Source organism: Myodes glareolus, chromosome 11 (genome assembly GCF_982192425.1).
Source record: "Myodes glareolus chromosome 11, mMyoGla1.1, whole genome shotgun sequence".
Classification (NCBI taxonomy): Eukaryota; Metazoa; Chordata; class Mammalia; order Rodentia; family Cricetidae; genus Myodes; species Myodes glareolus.
This window is the reverse complement of record NC_142036.1, coordinates 89,704,610-89,720,369: the sequence shown is the minus strand read 5'-3', so window position 1 is coordinate 89,720,369 and position 15,760 is coordinate 89,704,610. Positions and strand designations below refer to the sequence as shown.

The following is a 15,760-nucleotide window of genomic DNA, read 5'->3' as shown; positions in this document are numbered from 1 at the left end:
ATTTTACTTTTCCAGAGGTAATTCTTATTCTCTATGTTCAGTATATTTTAATAGTTTTGTGTTGAAAAGAGTAGAGATATTCAAGAATATCATTTTATGGTCAGAATAACATAAGTTAATGACAAACAATGGTCATGAGATTTTTATATTTAGCTATTTTTGCTGAGTGGTTTATATTATTGAATAGTGTAGTAGCTTATGTCCTGTTTCATAGTGGTACCATTTTATAGTCTCAATACACATGTGCACCACACACCCCTCCACACATCCACACACTGATAGGCAACAGCCTTGAACTTGTGATCTTTCTTCAACTCTTCAACTCAGCCCTTCCAACTGGGATGAAAACCTGTATTATGTCTAATGAATGTATGGTTTTTAATGGAAATGTTTTATCAGTACCTTATTTATAAAAACAAAATTTATGTCTTTAGAAAGCTAATGTCTTGGTAGATTGATTATGGTATACATGGTTAAGTAGTTAATATTAATAAGTTTATTTTTTCTTCAAGAAGTAGTTTGGTATGAATTGAATTCAGTGTGAGCTGTACCATATCTGTATCTTTTCATTTATTAGAAACTGAATACCCTGAAACTTTAGTCTTCTGATAATGAAATTAGTGGTTCCCTTCTCCCTTCTCTGAGAAGGTTTTTGTTGTTGTTGTGTTGCTCAGACTGAGACTGCGGCCCCTGAGTCATTGATAATTCTGCCCCAGCCTCTGCAGTGCTCAGACTTCTACCCTGAATTCTGGGTGATTTTAAGTCAGCTGTTCTGAAACTTGAGCAATCAGAGCATTTGAAAGTAGTTATTTAAAATGAACTTTTCATGGCTAAAATCCTAGAGATTTTGATTGAGAAAGTCAAAAGGGCCCAAAAGTTGGCATTTTATTTTATTGTATGTGTGTGTGTATTTTTGCATGTGTTATGCACACCTGTTGAGAGGTCAGAAGACAACTTGTGAAGGTTGGTCCTCTCTTACTGTGTGGGTCCTTGGTTAGTTTCAACTTGAGTCTTCAGGCTTGGTGGCAAGTCCGTTTACCCACAGAGCTGTCTTGCTGGCCCAGGAGGAATGGGCATTTTAAACCAGTGTTGAAGAGGATTCTTATATAGGACGACTACATTTTGAGTAACACTGTTTTAATCATTAGGGTACAGGAGTAAGATCAGAAACTGAAAATCTGTTCACTTCAATTCCTCTACTATTTTCTGATGAGTTGGTGTGTGTCAAGTACTTTTTGGGGGGAGACAATATAAAAGTTTTTATTTTTATAATCAATTTATTGTAATCTATATAGTTATGACAGCTTTATACAGTTGTCATAAGTTTATATTGGAACTCACTTTGTAGACCAGGCTGGCCGCGAACTCGCAGAGATCTGCCTGCCTCTGCCTTCTGAGTCCTGGGAATAAAAGCATGCGGCACCAGCACCTGGCTTTTTTCTTTCTTTTTTGTTTTTTTGGAGACATGATCTCACTACATAAAACTGGCTGGTCTGGAACTATGTATAGACCAGGAGGACCTGAACTTACAGTAATCTGCTTGTCTCTGTTGTCTGACTACTGGGATTGAAAATGTGCCCCATCATGCCTGGCTAATTCTTTTATGTTAGCTGGCCCTATGGCATAAATAATACAAATAGTCTTCTCTATCCAGTTAGCATATAATTTTGTATACCAATAAAAGTTACCCTTATACAGGATGTATCATGGAATCATGAGTAATATAAAGGACTAATGTGTTTGTATTGTTTTCTGCATTTCCAGTCTATTTTTAGTGGTCAGAGTTCTTATTTTCTTAGCATTAACACAAAATTTTTATATTAAATTAAAATTTTCCACCTACTTTAAGTATTATATGTTTATAACTCTCTAAAGGGAAAGTAATTTCTTCATGATATTATTCTGTCTTGTGCCACTTTTTCTTTTCATTTTGAAACCTTGGCAGATATGTTTTGTAGTCTGCCTTGCTAGCGTCTCTCAGGAGAACGTGCAGCATTGCTTTCATGGAAGCAGGGAGAGGAAAACAACCTCTGTCCCAGACAGACTGAGCTCGCTTTTATCTCGGTGACCCTTCAGGGTTTGATAGTGGAAGAGCTAGTGTTGGTGGCAGTGACATGGATGACAGCCCCTTTACCACCTGCTGGTGACATGCAAGATTGTCTGCCTGAAAACCGGGAATGGCTCTTTGGGGCTGAGAAAGCTGTGTGACAGAAGGGTAGAGACACTAGGGGTTATCGTTATTGTCACTTTTTGTTTTTTAAGTAATGAGGAAGGTGAGAAATATTTTCATTGAATTTCCTCAGTTCTTCTCAGGTGTAAAAATGAATTTTTCTTAAGAGATCATAGCTTTTATATTAGTTATGAGCCCACTGTTCCTTTTCTGATCATGATACCATTCTTTCCAAATATGTGCAAATTATTTTAGTATTTTAACAGATATTATACTTTAATGGTACAGTGTCTATATTTCAAATATATCCTGCCAGTCAGTTGACATATCTTTCATTATTTGAATAATTGTTAGAGAAAGGTCAGTTTTCAAATTAGTGGTTTTTTTGTTAGCTCTAACGCACAATTCTATTTGTATTTTTTCTAGAAGCTAAGTACCCTTTAGTATTTTAAGTCTGTAAAAAAAGATGTATTTTTATTACTTTTATTCGTGTGTCTGTGTGTGTGTGTGTGTCTGTGTGTGTGTGTGTGTGTGTCTCTGTGTGTGTGTGTGTGAATGCCACATGTGTGCATGAGCTTGCAGAAACCAGAAGAGTCCGTTCTGTTCCTTGGAGCTGGAGTTACAGGAGGTTGTGAACCTCCAGATGTGGGTGCTAGGAATGGAACTGAAGTCCTCTGGAGGGGCAGCAAGTCCTCATAACCACCGAGCTGCATGCCTCCAGCCTTTGGCTTTAGGTCTTTGACTAGCTGTATTTCTTTATTTTTCTCTTTTATGTTAGTACTAGATGTCATTTTATTATTTTATTACAACTTAAGTCACACATCATTTTTTCGGATTCAATATGCGTGTCTCCAAAGCAGTCTGCATTCAAGAACACATGCAAGTACTTAAACTGAACTATAAAGAAAATACTCTCCAAAGATTTACTTTGTTTACTTATTTCACATTTAATTTGAGGAAAGGAAGAAAACTTGTTCTATTCAGAAAAAAAACATTTGTTTTTGATACTAAGTTAAGAAATAGAAACCCTTTTTTTTTTTTGCAGTTTTTCAAGGTGATCTTGAAATATAGCTCAAAGCTATTTGAGTCTATAAAAAAGATTTAATTATTTTATTCTTTGTCAGTATTTCTTAATATTGCTATATTTTAAAATCTTAATTTAAAATGTTATATTTATGAGCCAGAAGTAGTGACATATGCCTTTCATCCCAGCACTTGAGAGTTAGAGGCAGATGGATCTCTGTGAATTCTAGGCCAGCTTGGTCTACAGAGTGAGTTCTACGACAACCAGAGCTACATAGTGAGACCCTCTCTTTAAAAAAACAAAAAACAAACAACAACAAAAAACTATGCAGCCATTAACAAAGAATGAAGATGTGTATATAGTGAGTTGAATAGATGCTCACTATGAATTATTGGGATAAAAAAAAACAAAGGATGATATTTTTGTTTTCTATTATATGTGTATTATATGTTGTCATTATGTGGTTTCTTTTTTGAGAAATGGTTTCATGTAACCCAGGTTAACGCTAAGCTCTGTGTTTAGCACTGTGTAGCCGAGGATGACCCTTTTGACCTTTTGATCCTCCTGACCAGGCTTGTGCCATCACACTTCATTTTAAGTGGTGCGGGGACTCAGGTCTTTGTAAAGGAGAGGCAAGCTCTTTATCAGGGCCCTTTAATTCCTCATAAATGAAACTATTCAAAAAGATGCTTTAGTGGGAAGATGCAGTGGATTAACTAAGGTATATAAAGTAGATAATTTAGAAAAATCAGTCTTAAAATTTTATCTTAGATGCTAGGTATGGTGGTTCATGCCTTGAATCCCAGCACTTGGAAGGCAAAGACAGATGTCTCTGAGTTTGAAACCATTCAGGTTGGTGTAGTTTGTTCCAGACCAGCCAGGGTTAGTGAAACTCTGTCGCAAAAGCCAAAACCAAGAAAACAAAATAAAACAAAAACTCCAAAAAAAATCCATCACTCTAAATACTTTCTGGTAATAAAAACATTCATGAGGAATATTCATTTTGCTTTATTGAATTTTCTGCCCCCAGATTCTTGCCATTTGGCCCTTGTTGTTTATGTACTTTGAACAGTGTATAATTAAATATCTCCTTTATGGAAGGTAATCTGTTTTTCATGGTTGCTCTTGTGTCCTGTTGATTGTGCCTGTAAGTAGCTGTACCTGCCTGTCCCAGCTGTTCGCCCGTTGCTGAGCTGCTGCAGTCATTTTGGCCAGACCCTCTCTAGTATCAGGGCAGCAGCAACACTGTCCTGTTCTTTGAGCCTTCCTCAGCCCGTTCTATGCATGTTATACTCTAACTATGTTGTTGGTGATTTTGGAGGCTCGTCCTTTTCTTGTTGTTACCTTGCTCATGTGTTTCTGCTGGTGTTTCAGACCTTGTATAATGGCCCCAAGGTAACTTCCTAAACAGCTTTCCCCTACTGTGTTAGCTTCCTTCCAAACAACAATTTTCTTTTTTTCTGGAATATGCTGTAGTAGTTTTCATCAGTGGTACTTTTATTATGCTATTATTTAATTCAGTATAATTGTTTTCTCTTTTGGTCTCCTAAAATATTCTTCTTTTATCACCTTTTGCTACCTGCCTCCTCTTTCAGGTACTTTTACACTTTTTAAGATACCTCAAGCATCTCTCATCTTAAAATCCAAATATTCTTAAATCTGAAACCTTTTGGACAGGATACAGGAGGTACATTCTACACTCTACCTAATGTGATGGTTTCACTTCAGATGCAGAAACATTAAAGATATGGCATAAAATTACCTTCAGATTATGTGTTTATGAAATAGATGAAACTCTTAATTAGAATTGGGCCCATCTGCAAGTTATGCCATAAAGTATATACAGGTATTCCAAATTACCTCTAGCTATCTGAAATCCTCAATCTCAAGCATTTCTGATAAGCAGTACTTGATGTATGCCTTGACCTTGAATCTTTTTCTTTATGTGGGTCAGGAATCAAACTAGGGTTGCCACCCTTGTGTGGTAAGTGCTTTTCCACAGAAGCACCTGACTGACTGGAGAAGCCACAGTTTTAACCTGGAGAGCTAATGTTTGGCTGTAGGTTTTTTTTTTGATGAAAAACTTACATTAATGTGACTGACATTGTTGTCAGGTATAGAATAGAGTCTTTTAAAAAGCATAATTGTGAAAAGAGTTAATCTCTATAATAAGTTTGAATATCTTTTTGGTCGAGTAATAAATTTACTAAATTGTCAAACAGAACAAGAAAAACAATACAAATTTCTGAATTTTATGAACGTTATGTTTTGAATAGTTAACTCGACTAACTATAGAAGGTAGCATCTATGCCCGAAAGCATAGATTGAAATCACATGGATATAAAAATAGAATTGTAAGATGTTGTCCATACAAGTTAACTCATGCCTCTATTGTATTTTCAATAGAGGAAAAGTTAGCAAGGATGCTTTTTGGAGTAAAATTACTAGTGAAATGTAAAGAATATGCACATTGAAGCAAAAGACATCCTGAGGAAAACAATGCTTCCGTTTGTCCATAGAGGAATGAAAAATCAAGGAAAACTTAAGGTTGTCTAAGCTCTCATTTACCACAAGATCAACAGTTGCTGTCTTTCTTTTTTTTTTTAACAAGGTTTTTACACACTGTAGGTTTAACACATTAAAAGGTACTTGAGGTTTCTGGTGAGGTATGGGAAGTGTAGGTTTTGCTTGTTATAAATCAGTAGGTGTATGCTTTTATCCTGCAAGAATTCGTTACAGTAGGGCAAAATGCTTAATAGTTTACTCTGATGTTCAGTGCACAAATAGCAGCTTACAGGGCAAAGTTATAATAATTACTATTTATTTTTTTTCCTAGTACAGAAGATCAGAATGCATGAAACTATTAGGCCAACATGGCAGAAACTTACTTTTATACTAAATTCTTTGTAATCCTTATTAAACCTTATGATTAAAAGTACTGAAAACACAGTGGAGGTATTTCTTAACATGAACACTAAAAGTAGTCTAGTTTTTAAAATAAAGATTGTAAATCTAGGTGCTAATATTTTAAGTCATTCTTGGAAGTTCAAGTACAAACTGCAAAAAGTTTTAGTGAAGGTGTTAGATATTGTAGGCCAAATGCATTTATTGAGTGAAAAATTTCTTAACACCATTAAGTCTTAATTTTAGGGTTTAAAAAAATTAATCGATTATGTTACATTTTGTCAAACTGCAGTATTTCTTTAATTCCATAAAGCAGGAGGAAAGCGAGCCTTTGCCAAGTTTTGACATGCTAGCATTATTATCAGAAATAAATCAGTTTAGCTTGCCAGAAACCTTAGTGACTTCAAGCTCCTGTAGCATGCTCTTTTTCCTAGGGATTATGCTAGTCAGTAAAGTTGATTAAGTGAATCTCATTTATTTGTATAAAAATGATAGATAATGAATTGTTTAACATGAGATTTTAAATTTAAAAATGATTTTACTTCATTTATTGATATAGTATTTAAAATATAGACTAATTCTTGTTAAACTAGATGGTTGTAGTACATATAGTAGGTATTTTACCTCTTTTAAATAAGTTGTTGCTAAGTCTTTATTATTGCTACACATCGCCAGATTATTATAACAAGTAATAAATTCTTGTTTGTTACGAAATTATTCATAATTCTTACAGTCCATAATTACAATCATTTTCTAACATGTATTGAGGGTTTGAGAGAAAAATGCTCAGGTTACATGGTGGTGGAATAGAAATGTGACACAGTTTATTGTTGCTTTAATCACCTGGAGAGTGGAAACAGCTGCTGTATTTTGAAGGCTAAGAAGAGAACATTATATAAATTCTATCACAGGTGACTAGGAAGGAACATTGTATAAATTCTACCACAGGTGACTAGGAAGGAACGTTGTATAAATTCTACCACAGGTGACTAGGAAGAAACTTTGTATAAATTCTACTACACATAAGTTGCAATGAATCTAAAATTAGAAACAGCTGCCTTTGTTAGGCTTTTTTACAACTGACAGAAAGGAGCCTCTCTTTCCTCTGTTCAGTCTTCCCTATTACTTGGTTAATTTCTGTTATACAAAACTGGTAGAGTTGTTATTAAATTAAAAATTATTTTATTGCAGTTTTTTAAAACCATTATTTCCTTATAACCTAGAATATTTGGTGTAGAATCAGGCAAAATGAGGGTGAAGGAACAAGGCTGGTGTTAATGTAGCTTTCTTCCCTCCCTTTATTGTTGGTTCATTTGTATTACAGGCATATCACCCTTGTAATAGAATTCATTTTTTTATATAATAAGCTTGAACTAGAAAAGTTTCCCTAATTTTGTGTGCATATACAGAATTGATTTATTAATTGGTTCATGGTTTTAAAATACTAATATATATAGTCTATGGTTTCCCACATAAGTGTTATATATAAGAAAGAATAAGGTTTATATATAGTTCATTATTTTTGTTAAAATATAATAACAAGTTTATCATAACAGAAATATAGTGGTACAGAAAATCTTCCTTTGATTGTTTTGAGACTATAATTTTTGTGTTAAATTTTATGCAACTTCTCATATAAATATATCTAGGCTGTGGCTTAGAAATAATAGGTTTCATACATTTAAAAATGTTGATACCTGTGTCAGTTACATTTTAAAGTTATACACTGTTTTAAGGCTATGTATTTATTCATTAGAAAACATGACTTACATGAGTGTCTTCTGATGGACATAATATTGACAATATACACATGGTATTACTTTTAACAAACTGCCATGCAACAAATACATTAAATAATGAAGAAATTGAGTATATATGACTTAATCTAATTGACATTCACATTGAAAATTTACAACATAACCAATACTGAGAATGTTTTTCTCTTACATTTGGCAGTAATCAGTTTTTACAATTTAAATTTAGAACTCTTCTTAATGTAGATTTGGTGAAGCTTAACCTTTTCCCTAGTCCGTGACAACCTGAGGTACTAAACATTTCTCCCTTATTTCACTGTCCTCATAGGGAACCTTTTTATTTCTCTTAGGGTCTATCCATGAGTTGTGTATTACAGCATTGTTAGGCATGGGATCAGCTTCAACTATGGAAACAACTCGTTTTTTCATTTTGCTTTTTAAGACCTTTTGAAATTTTTGTCTGGTAAATGCATACAAGAGAGGGTGGAATATAGTTGTTCCGTAAGCCATGACTAGAAAACACAATCTTAATTTTACTAAAAGGTCACTTGGGCCTAAACATAAAATTGTGGTATTTAAAACAGAAATTGGTGTCCAACAGAGAAGAAATGTAGAAATAATCAATAAAGACATCTTGAAGACTCTTTTCTGCCGTTCCCGTCGTTCCCGATGGCGTTTCACAGCACGCCGGAGGGCAATTATTACAGAAACTGAAGTTCTCACCCCAAAGACGACGTTTCTCCCACCACTGCTCTGTGACATGTCTGTGGTCTCGTGTGTGGTGAGAGAGATTGTCTTTTTCTTTCGAACTTTTTTCTTCTGCCCTGTTGAGAATCTGGTGCCTATCCGGATGTTAAGAGCCTGAAGTATCTTGGTGTATGTGATCAGCATCACTATAACTGTGAAGAAGAAGATGGGGATCTGAACCAGAAGGTGATAATACATCCCCAGCTCAGTGTAGTACTCACTTGTACTGACACACAGCAATGTCTTGTTTTCCCATGTGTTTCCACTTTGAAGACTGAAAAAATTTACTTCAATGAAGGGAATCAGGAATGAGAAGAAAGAAAAAATCCAAATGGATGTCATTAGCATTACAGCCCTGCCCATTGTCAGAATTCTGTTTGCAGGTTTTACAGAGATGTCGTATCTGTCCAGAGTGATAGCAAAAACATTGATTGCTGTCGATACACTCGCAAAGGAAACACAGGCTTCATGGAAACAGCAGATGAGAGCAGTGTTACTCTCCAGTGAGAGCAGAAGGATCACTATAGTTAGAGGAATACATCCCACACAAATTATTACATCAAGTACATGGAGATTCATTGTAATAATGTTACTGACTGAGTTGATTAAGTTGGATTTCATGCAGTAAAGTACCAATACAGTAAGGTTGCTGCCAAGTCCCAGCACAATTTCTAACATGAGAATTCCAGTGAGAGACACTTGAAAGCTTAATGGGTATGATAGTGGTTGGTACATATTGGTGTTGATGTCATCAATGTCATCTCGCACTGTAATGTTTGATTCAGACTGCATGTTGATTTCCAGAACAGGAGAAAAACACATTCTTTTGGAACAGTTGGTGTTTCCCCTGAAAAACAAAATAGAATATTTGATATTTGGCAATTTACATGACATATAAGACGTGGTATTCTTTGTAAACAATAAATATCTTTTTATCATGTACTTAGTTTAATTTTTAATTTTGTAAGCTATTGATGCAGAATGTTGGGAAATTGGGAAATATCAAGCCTGCATTGGTTTTGGTGTTTTCTCTTCTTGAAGAAATAACCATATGGGGATCATTCCTCTGTAGTGCAGAATTACTTTTCATACTACAGGGGTTTACTTCATTGGAAATAACTAAGGTGTTTATTTTTAAAGAAATTATGCATCTGAATAAGAGCACTGCTTAGTGTGCAAAACTAATTTTGGTCCAATGGTTTAAGATTTCATTTAAACAATGCTGTGAGTGGATGGAAGGTAAATGCTATTTTAATATGCTCTAGCATGATTAGTGTGGGTGCAGTTGTTCCTCTGAGATTTAAAGTAAGAATAATGGCACACAGCACTAATTCATCTCCATCATATACTGTCTTCCCCACTCCATTTGAGTTTCTGAGATATCAACAGTTATGGACATTGAGGTCATTTCTCAAGGAAAGAGGCAACTGATGGGAATTTTGTATATCATTTAAATATGCCCACTACATTTTTACAGTCGACTTAAAAAAATGGAAAAAAGACAGTATGCTAAAGTAAAAAGCAACATGCTTAGTAAAAGCCTTCCTATGGCTGATGTGTTTTGCGACCACACCCTCTTGTGTGCTGTAGAAAGAGGAAATTGAAATTTGATACATATTAAGAAGTAGATGATTTTGAAATGGTTTTATTAATGTATTATTTTGTTTAATTTGTGAGGTAAAAAATTGAAATTCCAAAGAATATTCTGACATCCATTTTTGAGGAAGCTTTTAACTTTCACTTTACCTGTGAGACATTTGGTTCACATCAGCCAGTGAATAATTTTGAAGAAAAATTCTAAAGTGAACATTCATTCAAATAAGTATTTTGGGAGTTTAGTGTCATTTATAAAAATTGTATCTGATTTTTCTGAAATGTCTACACTGAGCAGCTTAAAGTTAAAATTCAGCTTAAAACATGAATTTATAAATGCAAGTATATTTCACATTTCAGGTATAGCAATTAATCTGCAAAATATTCCAATCTGAAGTGTAAAAACTAATAACTTTCAAAACTCATAATGACATTTTAATTGTTGTTACCTTTGATAACTTTAGGCTTGTTATTTTAGGGCACTATTTTAGAAACATGACAACATTAATTTTATTTGAGTCATAAAGGGTTTTGCTAGACACATATTTATTCATATAAAATGGCTTAGCTTACTGAAATCCTATAAAAATGGAAAATTTTAAGAGTGCCAAGTCTTCTGAACTGACAGACTGAACATCAGGTCTTTGTTTTGTCACATCACATTTATAATTAATAAAGCAGAATGACAAGTAAGAGCAACGAAAGAAACCACATTTATTCTCTCCCACGGGCGTGCATGCATCTTCTGACCTACCTGTTTGCTGTTGCCTTATGGGCCTTTTGGCTCACCATGGTAGTTTTCCACAAATTGATACATGATGTCATTGACAATTTTGACATGAATTTTTTCCCTGACAACAGTGTGTTTTATTTCATGTCTTGTAGAAATTCATTCTTTTGTTATTTGAGTACTTCAGCTGTACAAATTGTGAGATTTAGTTGGCTGATGGATTTCTAAAGAATAGCACACAATTTTCGTGGGTTTTTTTTTCCTCCTCAGAAAGTCATGGGCAAACGAAACTTCATCAAATGATAGAAATTGCACTTCCTTTTTGAAAGAATATAGGTTGTGTCTCTTTGTTTTCCAGAGTATGTGAAAACAGACAAGGAAACATAATGTCTCTAGCTTGTAAAATGCATTTAGATATCCATTTGTTTACAGTCTGTTTCTGCAGCAGTTCTCATTATTTCAAAATGATTTCTTGATCACATAATTTGCTTTATATTATAAATCCAGTACTTGCTCTTTTGATAAAAACCATCTGCTATTTAATTTGGTTTGTTCTCATTAGAAGAGGATACATAATTGGTCATAAAGCTCAGATGGAAAACTCTATTAGTCAAATCAATTGATGTGAATATCTGAATAGCACAGAAAACATTTGCTAAAGCTTCGTTTTGCTTACTGATATATCATGCTGTTTTCCTTTTTGAAGGTTTTGCTTCACTGTTTCTTGCAGAATCCAATAGTGTCCATAATTCTGCTGTGTTAAAGTGTTAGATCTTCCTTTTTAAAGCATTCTCCCGTGGTCTTAGGCTTTTACAGTTCTCTTTTTTTTCTTTTCGTCGTTATTCTATGTAGCATCTTCTCGGGATGCCGTCAGCTTGTTATGTTCCAGCCGAGCTAATCCGAGGCTTTAACTCCTTAGTTTCTTAAAAGTCATGTGTTACAAGAATATCTAGCAGTTTGTGGTTCAGAGAGCTAGAGAGCTTCTCAGGCAGTTGCGTCCTTCATATCGTCAGTTGTATATACTGGATTAGTTGTGGACCCTTGTGAAAAAGGTGAAAAAGATTAAGAAATAGATTCCTAATAATTTTGAATTAAGTACAAGTTACTTTAATTAAAAAATTAAAGCCAACTAGAATTTGTTCTCAAAATAAGTAAGGTGTATTGCAATAGGCATAGCTATAGTCATAAAATGAAGTTTCTTAAAATTCTTATTTCATAATAAAGATGACATATATTACCCTATTTAACAGCAGAGTGAGCATTAAAATATAGTCATCAGAAAGACTGAAATTTTAAACTATTTTTCTTCTCTTTTAGAAGCTAAGTTGAATATTTAGAGGTTATGAACAATTAGTATTTACTAAACATACTGCCATTACCCCCGGTAATAAATTTAACATGTCCTGCATGCTGGGAAATATTGCAGCTTGCTTAGTTATTAGCACATGGCTTGAACTTTTAACTCATTAAAACAGATTCTGCGATAAGACACTATAAATCTCTTTTGATAATATGCTCATGTGGGTGAACTGTAAACAGTAGTAAAAAAATCTTAAGTGCAAATTAATAATTTTCAGTGAACATGTCTGATCACAATCTTAACATAAAACAGCTAACTAGTAAGCTTGCTTCTTATAAGAAATATAAACCCTTTTTTAGCACTTGAGAAATGGTATACTAGTGACATTAAAAATATTTGGTATATCCAAAATGACTTAAGAGCTAATGTCTTTGGAGTAAATTATAGACATCAGAATAGTTTTTGATTTAACAGTATACCATAACAATTACATTTAAAATATATCACATCTTAATAGAAGTAAATTTAAAAATTGCCTATTTACCAATAAGTATAGGAAAACAAGCAAACTTAAAAATTTAGGCTAAAAATTCCAAAGTAATTTTACCCCACTCTGCTGTTTCAAAAGCAGCTGTCCACTATAATAAGGAACACATCTTACCTCTGCTAAAGACTTGACCACTTCTGTTGTAGCTGAAGCAGTTCCAGTTTTGATTGTTTCATTTTGTTCATTTGTTAGTAGAGGGCTCAGGGAAGAGGGTCATAAAAACGTCTCCAGAATGACCTTAGTGAGAATGTGTCTGTCCTGTGCCATTGTTTCAGCGGTCCTGCTAATGTATAGAACGTGTAACAGTGCGGCTTCTCGGCTGCAGTCCCTCACTCTTCCTACTGTGGAGTCAATAGGCATCTGAAAATACGTAATGAAAGTAATTCAGCATACTGAAAGCTTCTTGTCTCCAGGCAGCCTTTAGCTTCAGTCTTTCTGAAAAGGAACGCTGCTTTTCAGAGGAGAGTCTGCTCTGAGCAGCTTTTGCAGAGTGACAGCCTACCTTGTCGCTTCTCCCCACTGCAGAGAGATGCAGTGCATTCACTAATTTTGATTGGCCGGTTGTGTTGGTTTAAACTGCTTCCTATGTATGGAAGGGCTCTCCCCACACCCAACTTTATATAAGGATGCTGTTTAAAAGGCTAAGTTTTTAAGTGGTTGTTTGTTGCTCTTAAATGGAATATGAGCAAATTGGGCTTTTTAAAAAATGTGTATTTTGCTCTGATTCATTGATTCCCCAATGCCAAACACAAGGAAATAGATTTTTTTGTGTATGTATATGTGTGTGAGAGAGAGGTTTACAGAGTAAAGAATGATGCATTTTTAAGGCTGGATAACTAGATTTGACTATTTTAGTAACTGTTTCTGCTTTGGGTTGAGGTTCTTTGTTCTACAGATAGAAAGTCCTGCGTCTTTACAGTGAACCAGGTTTGATTTCAACTAGTTTATTTGTATTCAAGTCATCTCTTTGTATTTCAAATTGTGAGCATCTCATCGTTTTGTGTCATCTTGACTTCAATATTCATTCACTCAGATATTCCTTCATTTCATTCATTTGTTCATATCACTAATCACATTGACTTAAGGTGGTTATAGCATTAAACATTTGTAAATATTCCATTGCTTGCATGGTGGTGGAGTATAAATTGAGTAATTTGTTTCAGTTTTGGGAATGGTAATCTCAGTCCTCACCTGTGCTTATATTTTTGTGTAATGACCATTTGCTATTAATATTTGATCTCACTGGGCTATTTCTATTTTTGAAATGAACATCTTTTTTAAATATTGTATACGGTGATTGCTAATGCTGCTGGTAAATATATATGGTAAAGGAAAAGGTGTATGTCCTCTAGCTATAAAGCTAAACATTTTTAAATGATTGTAAAGAAACAAAAAAATGTATAAAAACAAAATATTTTAATTTGAAATTAAATTTCTATGTCTTGTGGGTACTTTTAAATATATTTCTATTCTTGTTAGTGAGGATACATACTTCTTTAGATGGAGATATATGTTGTGATTAGGTTTTTTTAAAATTACACTTATGTGTGTATGTGTGTGTGCTTGCCATGGTACACATGTCATGGTTAGAGGACACCTCTCAGGAACTGGTTCTTTCCTTCCACCAGATGGGTTCTGGGGATGGAACTTAGGTTGTCAGGCTTGGCAGTGAGCAATGTTACCCACTGAGTCAAAGAGGAAGACATTGTTAATGCTGTACTATTAATATGTTAATCATTACTTATTTTCAATATTTTAGAAATAGTCTTGAGTTTTCAAAATGTCACCTGGATTTTTAAAAATTTGTTATTATAGAAGCTGGCAGTGTTGGCACACACCCTTAATCCCAGCACTTAGGGAGACAGAGACTGGTGGATGTCTGTTTAAGGCCAACTGGTCTACAAAGTGATTTCCAGGACAGCTAGAGCTGTTGTTATACAGAGAAACCCTGTCTTGAAAAACTAAAAAAAAAAAAAAAAAAAAAGTGGAGTGTGGGTGGGTTGAGGATTTAGCTCAATGGTAGAGTGCTTAAGGCCCTGGGTTTGGTCTTCAGCTCCAAGCGGGGGCAGGGGGTGGGGGTGGGGAACAACAGAAATATATCATTATAATTATTTTTTTATAATTTTGAAAAGTAATATGATTTTTTATATATGTTGATGGTCAGTGGTCAAGCTTTACTGGTGAGTATTTGATAAGTACATAAGGTTTGAATTGCATTTCTTTAGAAATTGAAAGTAATGTGGACGTTTTGTTGTGTATTGTGAAAAATTTCTGCATAGCTTTGTGTTGTAAGATTTTGGTAATGCTAAAAATGAAAATGTTGTGCTATTTATTATTCATGCATTTTTCAAAGTTATGGAAAAAGATCTTGTTAGAGCGCCAGCTATGTTAAAGACAGATGATAAAAAATATTATTTTAAAGTAAAAACTAAAGTCAGAGGGAACATTTTAGCATCAGCTGAGAATTATGATTGGAATATGGAAATTATTAACATAATAACAAAATTTATATAGTGCTTTCCTGCCAGAGAGGTAATTGTTTGCTTAGGTTTATTGTCAAAATATCTCGATTAAGTAGAAGAAACAAAGGCAAGGAGAGATCTGTTGACTTGCCAAAGTCTGGGTATGTTGTATCAGTCCATTAGAGCCCTGTAAGCCACTGTCTCCTTGGAATTGTAAAAGTATGTGCATTTAACACTGGTTGACTTAAGTTCACTCTCTAATTCAAGCAACAGTATAGCTTTGGTTTTTGTTGTTGTTGAAGGATATTTCTGTGCTTCTCTTCTCTCTTAATGGGATAACTTTTCTAAGTTATAGTCAGATTATTTTGAGAAACAAAGTCTGAATTTTTTTTGTAAGTAGCATAAAATTATAGCATAAAACCTCAAGTATGGACATGTCTGTACATTCCCTGTACAACTGAGTTGTTATTAAAGATACACAAGAAGCCACAAATAGCAGTTCTTAAAATACAATACTTAGTCTAATATT

The 15,760-nt window shown here is 34.2% G+C and overlaps 2 protein-coding genes across 2 annotated transcripts in view; one reads left to right on the top strand and one right to left on the bottom strand.

Moving 5' to 3' along the window:
• The window catches only part of Cog5 (component of oligomeric golgi complex 5), a 266,865-nt gene that overhangs the window by 61,856 nt on the left and 189,249 nt on the right, over positions 1 to 15,760 (top strand). The gene's annotated exons all lie outside the window — the stretch shown is intronic.
• On the bottom strand, positions 6,283 to 13,289 carry Gpr22 (G protein-coupled receptor 22). Its single transcript, XM_048415844.3, has 3 exons — positions 12,884 to 13,289; positions 10,947 to 11,962; positions 6,283 to 9,446 (listed from the first exon to the last, which is right to left on the bottom strand). The coding sequence occupies exons 2-3, from the start codon at positions 11,030 to 11,032 to the stop codon at positions 8,123 to 8,125; spliced, it is 1,410 nt and encodes a 469-aa protein (XP_048271801.1). The 5' UTR covers positions 11,033 to 11,962; positions 12,884 to 13,289; the 3' UTR covers positions 6,283 to 8,122.

Bases quoted from the DNA above. Each gene is read 5' to 3' on its own strand.
- Gpr22 (XM_048415844.3), bottom strand. From the start codon at position 11,032: ATGTCAAAATTGTCAATGACATCATGTATCAATTTGTGGAAAACTACC. The intron at 9,447-10,946 runs GTAGGTCAGAAG...TTTGTTTTTCAG, and splicing joins CATAAGGCAACAGCAAACAG to GGGAAACACCAACTGTTCCA.